Source organism: Cyprinus carpio, chromosome A25, assembly GCF_018340385.1.
Source record: "Cyprinus carpio isolate SPL01 chromosome A25, ASM1834038v1, whole genome shotgun sequence".
Taxonomy (NCBI): domain Eukaryota; kingdom Metazoa; phylum Chordata; class Actinopteri; order Cypriniformes; family Cyprinidae; genus Cyprinus; species Cyprinus carpio.
In genome coordinates, this window is record NC_056596.1 from 15,130,913 (window position 1) to 15,146,518 (window position 15,606).

Sequence of the window (15,606 nt, forward strand, 5' to 3'; positions counted from 1 at the left end):
TGCAAAAACCGTTACACTGGCAACTTCCATCTAGATCTCCAGTGGCCCAGCGGATCTAACATTGATTGCACTCTGAACATCATTGAGTCCTGGGTGGTTCCCCTGTTGTCCTACGCAACTGAAGTACAGGAGATCTTTACTGTCAGAGTTTTCCATTATCCAAACAGTATAAATATTGTTGTTACACAGTGATAAAAGAGTCGTACACACAAACAACCTCCGTCAGTCAGAGTCACAGTGACTGCACTGAGATACAGCTTGAGAGATACTGCAGCTGCTCATAAACACAATCACAAGCAACACTGATCAACACAAACACTAATAACAGAGATAATTTTTATAAACAGGTACGTTTAATTGTGATATACTTTGAAGTTGACATGACGAAGTCTCGTTTGAATGTGTAACATCTTTAAGTTTAAAGGTTTTCCTGTCACACAGACAGCAAAAAATCAAACAGGTCTTCAAAAACTCAACATAACTCAACTCTAAACATATTAGACCAATCTTTTCAGAACCCATCGAACCCCTCAAACAGACCAGCATGAAATCATATTAGGACACTATTACGGCCAATTAAACCACATGTGGACCAATGTGGCAAACTGCATTAAACACAGAAGCAAGATAAAATAGTGTCATTGTTGCGTTCAGCAAATAAGGGGTTTTTTATTGAATCTCATATTTGCGTTTTGGTAAATTTCATTGAATTAGTGATTTAGTTCTGTAATGTGTAGTTTGTATATCAGCTTCATTCAATATACCTTTCTCTTGATCTGAGCTGCAGTCACAAAAATTTCACTTTAAACTGAGTGTAAACTGAAGTGTAAACAAAAGAAAACATAAGAGTAAAACTATCTAACAAGAAAACTGTAAGAAGTTCAAATTCACTCCATTGAATGATGGCTCCCGCACAGCTATTATAGAACAAACATATATTTCCATATATTTATGATCAATATATTCCCTAATGCAAAGAAAATATATTTCCTTATATACTGTATGAATGATCAATATATTGAATGATTTAATGGTATATTGAAAATATTGAGAATAATATATTGTGTTAAAGAGGTCATATGATGCTGCTAAAAAGAACATTATTTTGTGTATTTGGTGTAATGAAATGTGTTTATGCGGTTTGAGGTAAAAAAAAAAAAAAAAAAAAAAAAAAAAAAAAAAAAAAAAAAAAACCTTATTATTTTCCACATACTGTACATTATTGTTGCTCCTCTATGCCCCGCCTTCTGGAAATCTTCAATTTCCACAAGGCTCATTGCTCTGAAAAAGTGAGGTGTGCTGTGATTGGCCAGCTATCCAGCGTATTGTGATGGCCAAATGCCTCAAGCGTGTGACGGAAATGTTACGCCTATTGTGATGCCTTGTCCGGCCGGAGCGACGAGACAAAAACATAAAACCCATTATAAACATGATATAAACATGATTTCTAGTCATGTCTTCTTTTGGAAGATCTTCTTCTTTTCAGAGTAGTTTCGCTTTCTCAACAAAAACAGCGTCACACTTGAGTGAGCAGAGGTGGGCTTGAGTGAACAGAGGCGGGCTTGTGTGAGCAGAGGCGGGGCGGCTTGAGATGTGGTGCGGGCGGCGGATTTTACGAAGGATTGTTAACCGTACCTTTGGTCTTGCAAGCATGACGATTCGCTGCCGATGTTCGTGAACTCGGTATTGCTCTTTTGGAAGGCCAAACAAAGTAGTTTTTCTCTTTCACATTGAAAACACACAGCGTCCATTTATACGACATGGCGGCGGCCATGTTCGGCAACAACACAATGCTACAACGAGAATAAAAGGTAGCACCACTTTCTTTTTGCCTTATAGTGAACATCTGGGTGGCGTTTATGCAAATCTTGACCACATAGGACGTAGAGATGTAGGGGGCGTTTGGAAGAATCCGGTGGTCCGTTTCGGGGGGGCGGGGCTCGTGGATGAGTCTTAACTTTTATAAAGAATATCCTCTTTGGATTTGAGACTTTAGTCTTTGTGTAACTTTACAGCGATCTTCTTTATGCACCAAGAGCTTGTAAGCACTCCCGGGAAAAGAGAAAGAAAAAATTGAAATCGCATCAGCGCCCGAGACCCCCTTTAATATATATACAACCTTCATATTGAATAATACATAGGGAAAAGGAACTGCCACTTTTCATATATTGACAAAATATGTTGACAACATATTATAATGTATGTAATATTATAATTCAGTATGTTAGGATCAACTGTTGGCCCAACGAAGGAACCCAGTGGCGTGGATGAAGGAATAATGCGTGCAGGTCTTTTACTTGTGCTCCTGCAAAGTTCACTTAATTTATCAGAATTTTGTTTCAGTTTTAGTCTAGCTCCGTGTTTAATCTGACTCCAATTTTCAAGTTATCATTAAATTTAGACTGTATTTATAATTAAGAACTGATCACAAATATTGATTATTTTGAATATCCCAATACTTTCAATTATTCGTTCATCAGGGACACAGTGTCGCATGTGAGTTCTCACGTCGGCTGTGTACATGGATCTTACCATCACAAAACTCACCCAGTCCAAACTTAATCAGAGCAAGCAAGGTTAACCTTTACCTTTAAGTCCAGCCACCTACTGCTTGCTCAGTACAAAAAGTGTAGTTTGTTAAGTCACTTCAATACAACTTGCTGAGTCAGCGATAGACAGAATTCAAAAGATCTGCTTTGCTCAGTCATGAGCCTTTAGTCTGTTCTCTCCTGACACAGATTTAAGGAAACATCAGCCTCCACATGATCTGCTACTCATAATGATTTCAGCAGAGTCTAAAATAAATCAAGAATTAATATCTATTTTGCCTGGCACAATAAAAAAATCAATCAGGAGGAATAAATTCAATCAATCAATAAAAGAGAATACATCAATTAAAGAAGAATACATTATAATTTGGTAACACAAATGGTCAGCATGAAACAAAAAACACAGAATTAGAAAAATAGCACCAAATAATTTCAAAAAGATATCATACTTGGCAAATAGAGAGACACACGGCAATTGTGCGGGAAGTTGTGTTTGCAGATGCTTCCTTGAATGTTTCACTGATTCTCTTTAAATACTGAAATCAGAACAAAACAAATTCATCATAAATTCAAAATAATAAAAACTTCACAAAACTTTTGCTGGGACATGAGGTAACCTGAAAGACATATTTACCCTGGGGTAGAAAAACAAAGTCTGTCTAAGACTTTATCAGAGGCACGACTCACATGAGCAGAACAGAATATTCCCCAGATTTGAGATCTTTATTTTTGGTCTGTTCTACTGATATGGGACTGAGATCATATAAATGAATATTACATGTAATGCTATTTTTGTCCTCATTTCTAAATATTTTTATTTGCATCAATACATTGCCAAACATGGTCAATGCATATATTGCAGCATATTGAAAAATATAAGCACTAGTTTCCCATATATAGAAATGTGTGATATATTGCATTATATTTTGCAGCATATTCCTATTTTCTTGTTTCATAAGAGAGGGTAGGTAACTGGGCTCGAAAAGTGTAAACTTTGTCTAAGAAGAGCTTAAGAAAGTGTGATGACCCAAGCAGTCACAAGGAGGATCAGTAGCGAAGTTGGGCTCCAAAGGGTTGTTTATTTAAGCAGGTGTGCAAAATGTGCAAATAAATAGGTATAAGAGCTTAAAACAAAGATTGTAATAAAAACAGTCTAAAACTATAACTGCAAGTACTAAAATCAGTACCAACTCCCCTCTACAACATCGAGGCTGAAGTTTCCCTTGCTACACAGCATAACAATCTTGTCGTAGCTATCTATCTGTCCGTGCATGAACTTATTTTTGGGGCCATCTTAAAAACACATTTTTCCCACTCTCCCCAAACTGGAACATACCATTTATAAAAAACACTTGCCTTAGACTCTTATTATATACACATGATCTATAAACAAGAGTTTAAATAAATACAATTAATAATACAATTAAAAAGACCAACATTAACAGTGAAATCCGTGATGGTAGACAATTTCAAAGTCTCTCCATCACAGAAAGTTTTCACATAATGAGGGAGAAGTCACAGAAAATGTCTTCACGTGAGAGTTTAAAACAGTGTGATGTGTTGAATTTCAGAAATTTATCTAAGAAGTGTTTGCAGGTCATGATTTACCGTCCTTCAATGAATCTGTGGAGAAATACATCAAGAAGACCCGACAGTCAAAACCAGGATAATAAGTGTCATGAATACAATGAATACAAAAGGATAATGAGGCTCCGTTAATTATAAATGTTAGCTAGATTATGTTCACTACCCTTACCAAAAAGTAGTATACTTCAAGTTTATTTTATTAAGTATACTTAAGTAAAGTTCAAATATATTTTTTAAGTATACTTTATGTAGTCGTAAGTATACAAATATCAGTCTTCTAGTAGTATACTTGTAAGTGTACTGTTTCAATACTCCTTGGGACTAAATTGGCCCACTTTCTAGTATATAAAAGTATACTTTTAAGTATACTTATATATGACAGAAGCAGTACCGGGGGGCGCTGCTGAGGTGTGCACGGAGTAGACGTGTTTCATCAAGCTCCTCCACACCAAGTTTTTAGATTAGTGAAACAAGACGCCGTCTTTATTTTAATTCATATACGTGTGTTGTGAACTTTTATTTAGTTTATATCTCTCAATTGGTCAACACCTTGATGCGCGAAAATGGCTTTAAAATCAGCAAAAGCCTCGAAAAGTTCTAGCCCTCAGCCGTTGGCTAGTCGTGACGAAGCTAATCCCGCCTTTAGTCAAGCTTCTGACGACGATGATGCACCGTTGATGTGGGAAAAGATATCAAACAGGATTCTTGCAACCATAAATGAAAGATTTGACAAGTTCGATGAAGACTTTAGGAGAGAGTGGAGACTGTTAAGGGGCAAGCACGAGATCACGAGGGCCGTTTATGCTCTCTCGAAGCAACATTGATTTGCAGAAGACCAATAAAGCTTTTGGAGTGAAGGTCAATGACTTAGAAGGGCGATCTCAACAATATAAAAATAATTGGTATCCCTGAGGGAGAGGAGAAATGGAGACCGACCGAGTTTGTTGCAGCGTTGATTCCAAAACTACTGGGGGAGACTCACTTTCAAGGACCACTGGTCATTGACCATGCTCACCGTGCGCTCAAGCCAAGGACATCAGATGGTGAGAGGCCCCGCATCATTATTGCATGAGTGCATTTCTTTCAGGAAAAGGAATTGATTCTTCGCACCCTGGAATACAATGGACACAAGGTTTATATCTTTCCGGACTACACTGCAGAAGTTATGGAACAGTGAAGGGCGTTCAGCGATGTGATGCGCGAGCTGAGAGAGCTAAAAGTGATACACAGTCTTTGCTTTCCTGCTCGTCTCCGTGTTTAGCACAATGAACAAGACCTTCACTGACCCTGCAGTGGCTATGAAATGTGTGGAGACCAGGCTGAGACAGGAGTAGAGACATATGCGCAACACTGGTATTACTCTAAAAATACTTTATACTGCCTGTTGATACGTTATAGTTTTTGTTTTCATTAAGAGTGTTCACAAACTGTATCTTTATGGACGGCATTATTGTTAATAGTTCTAGACTGAAATGTTTGTAACTTGGAAGTGGAGTCGAGCGGGATCGCCGTGATCGAAGTGACTGGTGATGGATCCTCCTACTATTTACATGCGAGTAGTGTTCTCGGGACGAATAGGGGACAAAGTGCTTCATTTCGAGGAAGCCAGATGTGGGAGGGGATGGGTTGAAGTTCTAAGCTCTAAAGAGTTCTACATGTTTCTGTCTAATGTGAATTTTTTTTTATTATTTTATTTTTTTCTGGACTGCCTCATTTCAATGTCCCAATCTTTAATTGTATAGTTTGATGACTAACATTAAGGGAGAAGCTATCACATTGGCTTCTTGGAATCTAAGAGGGCTTGGCCATGCAATTAAAAAAAAATAGAGTGTTTGCACATTTGAAATCACTCAAGGCTGATATAATATTTCTCCAGGAAACCCACCTTAGTGTAACTTATCAATGCAGACTCAGGACCAACTGGATATCACAGGTTTACCAGGCCCCATTCAATGCCAAAGCTAGAGGTGTAGCTATTATTTTTCGTAAGAATGTTCTTTTTCGACTTTCATCCATGGTTGCTAAACCCTCAGGGTAGATATATAATGGCATCTGGGCATATTAATTCTCTCCCAATAACTTTGCTTAATATATATGGCCCAAATTTGGTAACTCAGATTTTTTTCGAAAAATCTTTAGTGTAATTCCTGATGCAAACTCTTCAAATGTAATAGTAGGTGGAGATTTCAACTGATCCTTATATGGATAGACTATCGTCAAAACCACCACCTACAATTACCTCCATACAAACACTTAACAACCTAATCAAATCTAGAAATATGGTTGACATTTAGAGGCTTCAGCATCCGACAGATAGGGATTATTCCTTTACTCTCATGTTTACAAATCATACACTAGAATTGATTACTTTTTGGTTACATCTGAATTGGTTTCCAATTTTAGTAATACTAAATGTCATAATATATTAATATCTGATCATAGCTCAGTTGCGTTCCAAATTGAAAGTGTTTTGCCAAAACGAAATTACTTGTGGCGTTTCAACCCAATGCTAATCAAAGATTCAACTTTTATTTCATATTTAACTGGAAAAATAGATGAGTTTTTTTCAACTAACGACAGTGGGGAGGTTTCAGATTAAATTTTGTGGGATACTTTTAAAGTCGTAATGCGAGGCCATATCATATCATTTGAGTCGTCTAAAAAGCAGGCTTTAAATAGTAGGCTTCGGAAAATAGAGGAAATGTTGCCAGTACTCAAACATGCATATAGAGTGTCACTCTCAAAGTCTGATTATAATAAAATCTTAAAATTAAAGTATGAGTATAATTCTATCCTAAATGGCCTTCTCCTCAAACTCAAGCAGAAGAATTTTGAGTTAGGGGATAAAACTGGAAGGTTGCTTGCAAGGCAACTGAGGGGAGAACAAGCTAAGAAGGCAATTCACATGATTTAATCAAAAACAGGCATTTTAATAACTAATCCTAATGAGATAAATGAATGTTTCAGGGAATTTTATTCTGAATTATATACTTCCAAAATTCACATTTGAAAACACCCTTGTCACTGTTCTCCATCATGTTGGATGATGACGTATCCTCTCCTGTGGCCTCCTGGGATAGAAAAGTGTCCATCGAAGTACACTTCAGAATCTGGGCTGAAGCAGTAGGGGATTCTCATCTACTTTTTTATGAATACTGAGGTTTTGAACACACTGCTCTCTTCACATACTGTCTTCTCCTTCTATATAGTATGTAAGTAGACATATTTGGATGCAATTTAAGTATACGTATGTCTGAATCTTGCGAGAATTAATTCATCGTGCAGGTAATTCTCACCTACTCTTTTATGAATACTAAGGATTTTGACATACTTATTCTTCACCTACTGCTTCTTGCCTACTATATAGTAGGGAAGTATGCGGTTATCAGATGCAGCCACTATCAGACCATGTTTGTTTGCATACGCCAGAGGAGAACTGGTTCTCCAACCAAGCCTGGTTTCTCCCAAGGGTTTTTTTTTTCTCTTCTTCAGTCATCTGACAGAGTTTGGTTTTCATGCCACTGCCGCCTTCTGGCTTGCTTAGTTGGGGTTTGAAAGATACTTATCTTTAAGTAATTTATCGTTATGACCACACTGACTGACAGCAGTGGATGAGAACAAAACTTGAAATATGTGATGTATTTTCTTATGAATTAGAAAGCTACACATTCTGAACATTTATAATTTTAAGCAGTTTATTGTTTTTTTTGTTTGTTTGTTTTTTGTTTGTTTTTTAATAGTTATTTTAAAAAAAAGAATACTGTTTTTTTGTAACAAATTATTGATTATCTTTTTTATATATACATTTATCAGTAGGTCAGTCCATGTTTAATGTTGAGCACATTCTCCACTCATCAGGCTTCAGGTAAATTATTCAGATAGTGAAAGACCTTTTGCACTGTCAGCTCATGCTTCAGTGCTCTAAGAGTGTTTATAGTGCAAAGCCTGGAAAAGATCATACAATAGCATCAAATTATAGACTTATTGTGTTAACGCCTAATTTATGTAAAATAATGGAAAAGATGATAGTAACACGACTGAATTATGTAATAGAAAGGGAAAAACTTTTAAGCCATTACCAGAGTGGCTTTAGAAAAGGGTGAAATACAATGGACTCAATAATAAGTCTAGAGTCTGAAATTAGAAAGGCAACAGTAAATAAAGAGGTGTTAGTAGGGGTATTTTTTGATGTGGAAAAGGCCTATGATATGCTTTGGAAAGAGGGACTTTTAATTAAATTAGATAAGATATGAATTAAAGGGAAAATGTACAATTGGATAATGGATATTTGTTTAATAGGACTATACAAGTAAGGGTAGGAACAAGTTATTCTAGTATATATTCGATAGATAATGGGACCCCACACGGTAGTGTGTGCAGCCCAGTATTATTTAATATAATGATAAATTATATATTTTTAATGGTAGGACAAGGAATTGGTAAATCTTTATATGCAGATGATGGTGCCTTGTGGAAAAGGGGAATAAATGTTGAGTTTGTTGGAGAGAAGTGTGCAGAAAGCAGTTAATGAAGGGGGAAAATGGGTTAATAATTGGAGTTTTAGACTGTCTATAGAAAAAACTAAAGTGATATGTTTCTCCAAAAAGAAGAATTCTTCAAATGTAAAATTAAAATTGCACGGGCAAACATTACAGCGGGTAACAGAAATTAGTTTACTTGGAGTATGGATGGATTCTAAACTAACTTTTGCATCTCACATAAAGAAAGTAATAGACAAATGTAAAAAGGGAATAAATATCTTAAGATGTTTGGCAGGGGAAGATTGGGGTGCAACCAGACAGGCATTGCAGAGAGTATATTGTGCAATGATAAGACCAATAATAGATTATGGCAGTTTGATATATAGTTCGGCATCAGAATCTATGCTAAAGAAAGTTAGTGGGATACAGTCACAAGCACTAGAATAGGAAGTGGGGCATTTAAAACATTGCCCGTTTCAGCTATGCAGGTGGAAATGGCAGAGTTGCCATTAAAACTCAAGAGATTAAAGTTAAAGATGGCAATTTTGGTGTTCTGTAAGGGGGCAAGTAGATACCCATCCAGTCAAAGAAGTTTTACAAAAATGTTGGGAACATGAGTATGTATACTACAGTAGTTTTGGATGGAATGCTGATAATGATGCCAATGAAATAGGAATAGACGGTATAAAAATAAGTTCTACAGTAGTAATACCTGTGATACATCCTTGGCTGTTCCAAATGCCGATAGTAGATCTACAGTTGCATGGCAAAATAAATGATAAGGATAGGTGTATGCCTAAAGAAATAATAGTGGATCAATATTTGAAGCAAAAATATTTCAGTAGTATTCAAATATATACGGATGGGTCGAAAAATCCGGACAGTGGGCATACAGCAGCAGCCATATATATTCCGTACTTTTAAGTACAGTATTGTTTAAGAGGTTAGTTAATCATGCATCTGTATTCACAACAGAAATGATGGCAATTCTATTGGCGATGCAGTGGTGGAGAAAATTTTCATCCTTCAAGTGTTGTAGTGTGTTCAGACTCCTATTCAGTGTTAAACAGTTTTAGATAGTGGGAAATCAGCATCTAGACAGGATATATTATATGAAATATTACAGAATATATATAGAGTCAATCAAACAGGAACATGTTTTATTACATTGTGAAAAATATAGAAGAGAAAGAAACCAGCTTGTTGAAAAGCTAAGAGATAAGGAAATTAGGAAATAAGGAAATCAATGATATTCATCATCTTCTCGATGTTGGGAATGTATTTTCAATGTAAGACACTTTTGTTTATATTTTATAGTTAGATTATTTGGAGTTGAAATTCAAAATAATTATATTGATTCACTTCTGAAGTGTAGTGTCTTTTTAATTGTTCTGCAGGACAGGTGTCTGTAATTCAGACTCCAACAGAGAAACATGTTCAGAACAAAGATACAGTCACTCTGACCTGTTAAACCAGCAGCTCCATTGGACAGACGAATGGTTGGTGTAAGTCTTGTCTCTCCTGGTACTTACAGAAACCTGGAGAAGCTCCTAAACTTTTAGTTCACAGCATCAAAACCCTTCATACTGGAACTCCATCAAGATTCAGTGGAAATGGAGCAGATCATGGAACTGATTTCACTCTGACCATCAGTGGAGTCCAGACTGAAGATACAGGAGATTATTACTGTCAGAGTGCACATTATATCAACAGTAAAGCTGTGTTCACACAGTGATAAAGAGTCGTACAAAAACCTCCGTCAGTCAGAGTCACAGTGACTGCACTGATACAGCTGAGAGATACTGCAGCTGCTGATGGCAGGACGACTAAAAACAAAATCATAAAATGTATCAAACATTTCAGAGACTATTCATTTTTCATATATGATATAATTGTAAAGCATCAGGCAGAGAGTGAGGGTCTGAAACCATGTTCAGAAATTTATTAAAACAAGGAGATAGTAGCCAAAACCAGGCAAGGGTCAAACACAAGGCAAACAGGCAGAGAAACAAACAACATGCATGGGCTGTGTAAAACAGACATAAATCCAAGCATGTACAGTGTGAAACAAACAATACTTCACACTGAGTGAACAAGCAGTCAGGGGTTAAATAGGCCCGTCTAATTCAGTTCAATTCGTTTTAAATTTATTTGTATAACGCTTTTCACAATACACATCGTTTCAAAGCAGCTTTACAGAAAATTCATGTGTCTACGTTTCAATTTAGAGTGATTTGTTATCAGAAGTGAATGCGTCCAAGTAATGTTCATTTCACAAATGAACAGTTCAATATAATAGAATCATACAGTTCGTTAACATGAATTTATTTTAGGCAGAAGCTCATTAAAGCGATTATTACAAGTGTGATCGTAATAATTACAATATAGAGACATTTTGGCAGTTATGGATATCGATTCAAGTTGGCATCATCTGGGGTCCTTGCAGGGGTCAGTATCATCTCTTCACAGGTGTTGGGTCATCTGAAGTCTGTCTGTGAGGCTGGATCAACACTGGAGCAGGCGTTATCTGTAGTTACCTCCAGATGGAAACAGAAAGGCAAATGGAAAAGAATTAGCTGTTAATAACTTTTCAAGCAAAGAAATATGTTTGTGACTTTTATCTGATCTAACTGGGAACAAGGGTGAGATTGAGATTCATTATGTGAATGCTTTGCTAAAGAGATGTGTCTTTAATCTAGATTTAAACAGAGAGAGTGTGTTTGAGCCCCGGACATTATCAGGAAGACTATTCCAGAGTTTAGGAGCCAGATGAGAAAATGCTCTCCCTCCATTAGTGGACTTAGATATCCCAGGTACTACTACATGACATAACAGTACATCCTTCTAGCTGCAAATTGTATTCTGAGAGATTCTGTGTGCAGGTTTTTGGTCCAATAAGTAATAACCTCTCAAATTACTGGTCATCCATTGTTATAAATCTTTAACACATTCTGTCAACATGGAGAGTTTAGAATTTTATCTGGTTTTGATGAAATATATAACTGAGTAATTAGATTAATAATTAGACTCTGGTGGTGGAGTTAAGTAGTGGCAGAGCGTGTGACAATATAACATATATAATCATAATGTATATCACTTACTAGATTTCACAATTGTAAAGAAGAAAAATAAAATGTGTTGTGCTTGTTCATCAAAACTTGCCTCCACAACGTTAACAATTTTAAAAAATTTGCCTTGTCTTTACAATATTTTGGTGTCTATATTTGACTGGATCTCTGAGGGATTTAGAGTAAGTTTTTGTCATCAGTCCTAAACAAGTACTATTATTATAACAGACTGAGTACACTCATGACCAGTAACTTATTGTCTGGCTAATCTGATTCTCTCATCTGATTTTCACACAACTTCAGCATGAATGGGTTTAGTTCATCAGCTGTGAGTGACAGAGACACTGAAGGACACACATCAGAATGAATCATTCACTGCGTCTCATCTCAGAGTCAACAGTTGATTCAAACATTCAGAGGTCAGTTTGACTGCTGAGAGTCTCAGTGTGAACTGATGATGCACACAAAATAATTTATTATAAGCAATAAATAGGAATATGACAACAGTTTTCAGTCTCGTGTCAAACTGGTTCCCATGTATGAATCTATATGCTTTTAAGAGCAGGTGATCTTTAATATTATTAGTTATTTTATCAACCCAGTAAAATAATCAAACATTCATTGTAGAGAGTTCATATTTATCACAAAATATTAAAGCTTGTAATGTTTTGTAGAACATGAACGTGCATGAAGAAATTCATCTGAGGTCTGAGACTGACAGCTGTCTGTTCTGTGTATGAAGAACATTTACATAGAGACACTTTGCATGAGAGTGTTTATAGTGCTGTGAGTTTAACACTTCATGACTGAGAGCAGAACAGAACACAATCTTCATCTTCACACAAGACAAGACAACAACAATGAACAACATCCTCATCCTCATCTGGACCATTGCATCTTTTATTCAAGGTGTGATATTACTTTTTGATATGTTTAATAAGCTGTTGTTGTTTTTGACCATTTTAATATTCTGATATAAAGGTGATTTACAAACAAATTAACTTTATTTTCTCTTCTTCAGCATCCAGAGGAGTCACTTTGACTCAACCTGAAGTGAAAAATGTCCAACAAGGTCAAACAGCTACAATAGAGTGTCAGATGGACATCGGGATACGCTACAACTACTTAGCCTGGTATCAGCAGAAACCTGGAGAAGCTCCTAAACTTCTCATATATTATATAAACACCCTCCAGTCAGGAACTCCATCTAGATTCAGTGGCAGTGGAACAAGAGATACTGGACGAGATTTCACTCTGACCATCAGTGGAGTCCAGACTGAAGATACAGGAGATTATTACTGTCAGAGTTATCACTACATCAACAGTAAAGCTGTGTTCACACAGTGATAAAGAGTCGTACAAAAACCTCCGTCAGTCAGAGTCACAGTGACTGCACTGATACAGCTGAGAGATACTGCAGCTGCTCATAAACACAATCACACACAACACTGATCAGTGAACAATCACAAATAACACAGTATCATGACAGAAGAGAAATTATTTCCTATTTTGCCCTATTTTAACTATCTAAGCGCATGGTCTAAAGTGCACGGCGCAGGAGCACTCAGGGCATGTCCGAATCCACTTTTGCTAGTTTAACGACGGGAAAACGGCCCGGGCGCATGATCTAAATGGGTTGTCCCTTTTCTCTTAATGAGTAATGGGTGTTTTTTGGGCATAACGTGAAATTAAACCAATCAGAGTGTCCTCTCCCATTCCCTTTAAATGGCAGTTGCGCTCATGCCATGGTGGATTTGATATTTACACGATGGAATTTGCAAGAGCAAAGACTGAATGCATCTCCAGAGATGAAACGGAGCTGCTCATGTGCAAGCAATAGGTAGCCTAATTCTGATAAATGCAATGGCAATATATTATGACATGTACGCATTTTTATATTCATGTACCCTACACAATAACAATCTTTTACATTTTAATCTTTTATTGTTTCATATTTAAAAATGTTTGTGTGCTGCTGCCCTGTGTTTAATAAGCAAAGTGAATGCGAGTTGTGGACCCGCCTAGAGGCGCATTTTCTACTAACTGCAAACAATAACAACAAAAACAAAATATGTTTTTGTTCAAAAGCTCTTTAAATAACAAAAACTAAATATTGCGCCATTGACTTTAGACTTCAGACTACGTTTGAACTGGTCTATGGCACAGTCAATTTTCTGTTCCTCAAAATAGCAACGCGCCAACAATGGGCCTGTTTCAGCAGCTCCTGTGGCATGTTGAATTTCCTCAGTTGGCAAAGGAAGAACAACCTCTGCTGGGCCTTTTTAGCAATGGAGTCTATGTGAGTGTCCCACTTCAGGTCCTGAGAAGTCCACAATCATTTCCACTGTTTTGAGTGTGTTGAGCTCCTGGTTGTTAAGACTGCACCAGAGAGCCAGCTCTTTAACCTTCTGTCTGTAAGCAGACTCGTCTCCGTTGTGTATGAGGCCGATGATGGTAGTGTCATCTGCAAATTTGAGGAGCTTGACAGATGGATCTTTTGCAGTGCATTCATTTGTATACAAGGAGAAGAGCAGTGGGGCGAGCACACATCCCTGAGGGGCGCCAGTGCTGATCGTGAGAGTCCTGGATGTGAGTTCACCCAGCCTCACTAGCTGCTGCCTATCTGTCAGGAAACGGGTGATCCACTTACAGATTTGGGTGGGCCCGGAGAGCTGGGTCAGTTTTCGGGATCCTCTTCAATTTGCCTACAGTGCAAACAGGTCTGTTGACGATGCAGTCAACATGGGACTGCATTATGTTCTGCAATATCTCGATAGACCTGGGATTAACACACAGATTTTTTTTGTGGACTTCAGTTTGGCCTTCAATAACATCATGCCTGACCTTCTCTCAGCCAAATTGAAGTCCACAAATAAAATCTGTATGTTATTCTCAGGTCTATCAAAATATTGCAGAACATAATGCAGTCCCATGTTGACTGCATCGTCAACAGACCTGTTTGCACTGTAGGCAAATTGAAGAGGATCCCGCAAGGGTCCAGTGAGGTCTTTTAGATAGACCAAGACCAGTCTCTCAAATGCCTTCATGATCACAGATGTGACAGGTCTGTAATGATAGTGGAGCATTTGAAGCAGCGATAAACTTCACACTGCTCCAGAGATTTGTTTAAGATCTGTGTGAAGATGGGATTTTTAGACAGGGAGGTGAAACACCGTCTGGGCCTGAAGCTTTCTTAGACATCTGTCCTCTGAAGACCCAGTTCACATCCTCTACACAGACCTTAAGCACAGGTTGAATGGTGGGGGAGGCAGGAAGGGGTTGCAGGAGGGGTAGGTGAATGTGTGAAGTGCAGATCAGAGAGGGTGTGGGGTGGTAGACTGGGCTTTTCAAACCGGCAGTAAAACACATTCAGATCTTCAGCCAGTTGTTGATTCTCTACAGACTGAGACGGGCCTATATATTAAAAAGACACCAATGTGTATCAGCCCAAGCGGGCCTTCATCAGGGTGTTAGACAATAGAGTATAAGAAGTAGCTAAATAAATACACCTGTGACTATACATTTTCAGGATCTGACCACTAGATGTCTCTTAGGAGTTCACTAATTTCTCAAACAATTCAAAACACTTTCACATACAAACCAAGAATAGTAAAGTGAAAAATACAATATACTCACAAACAATACCAAAATAATACAGTTAAAAAAGGATACATATGTCACAACTGGGCATATAAAAATGAAAATAAATTAAAAACCACCTACAGATAAGTCTGACAATTACAGGAATGGAGAAAAATCAATATCTTCATTAAGACCAGGATATGAGAGAGCATTCAATTTATGTATTCTCACTGTTTCAACCGTCTAAGTCTATCTCCAGCTCTGATATTTAGTGTCACATGTTCAATTCCAGTGACCTTCAAGTTACTATCACTACCTTGCTTGGCATGTATAAAATGT

The 15,606-nt window shown here is 37.3% G+C and overlaps 1 gene segment (V, D, J or C); it reads left to right on the plus strand.

Annotated features, from left to right (window-relative positions):
* Nucleotides 1-12,521: 12,521 nt before the first annotated feature.
* LOC109079935 overlaps nucleotides 12,522-15,606 on the plus strand; it is a 65,601-nt gene continuing 62,516 nt past the window's right edge. Inside the window, 2 exon segments of the V gene segment in view lie at nucleotides 12,522-12,594; nucleotides 12,707-13,019. Coding sequence covers nucleotides 12,546-12,594; nucleotides 12,707-13,019 — 362 coding nt within the window.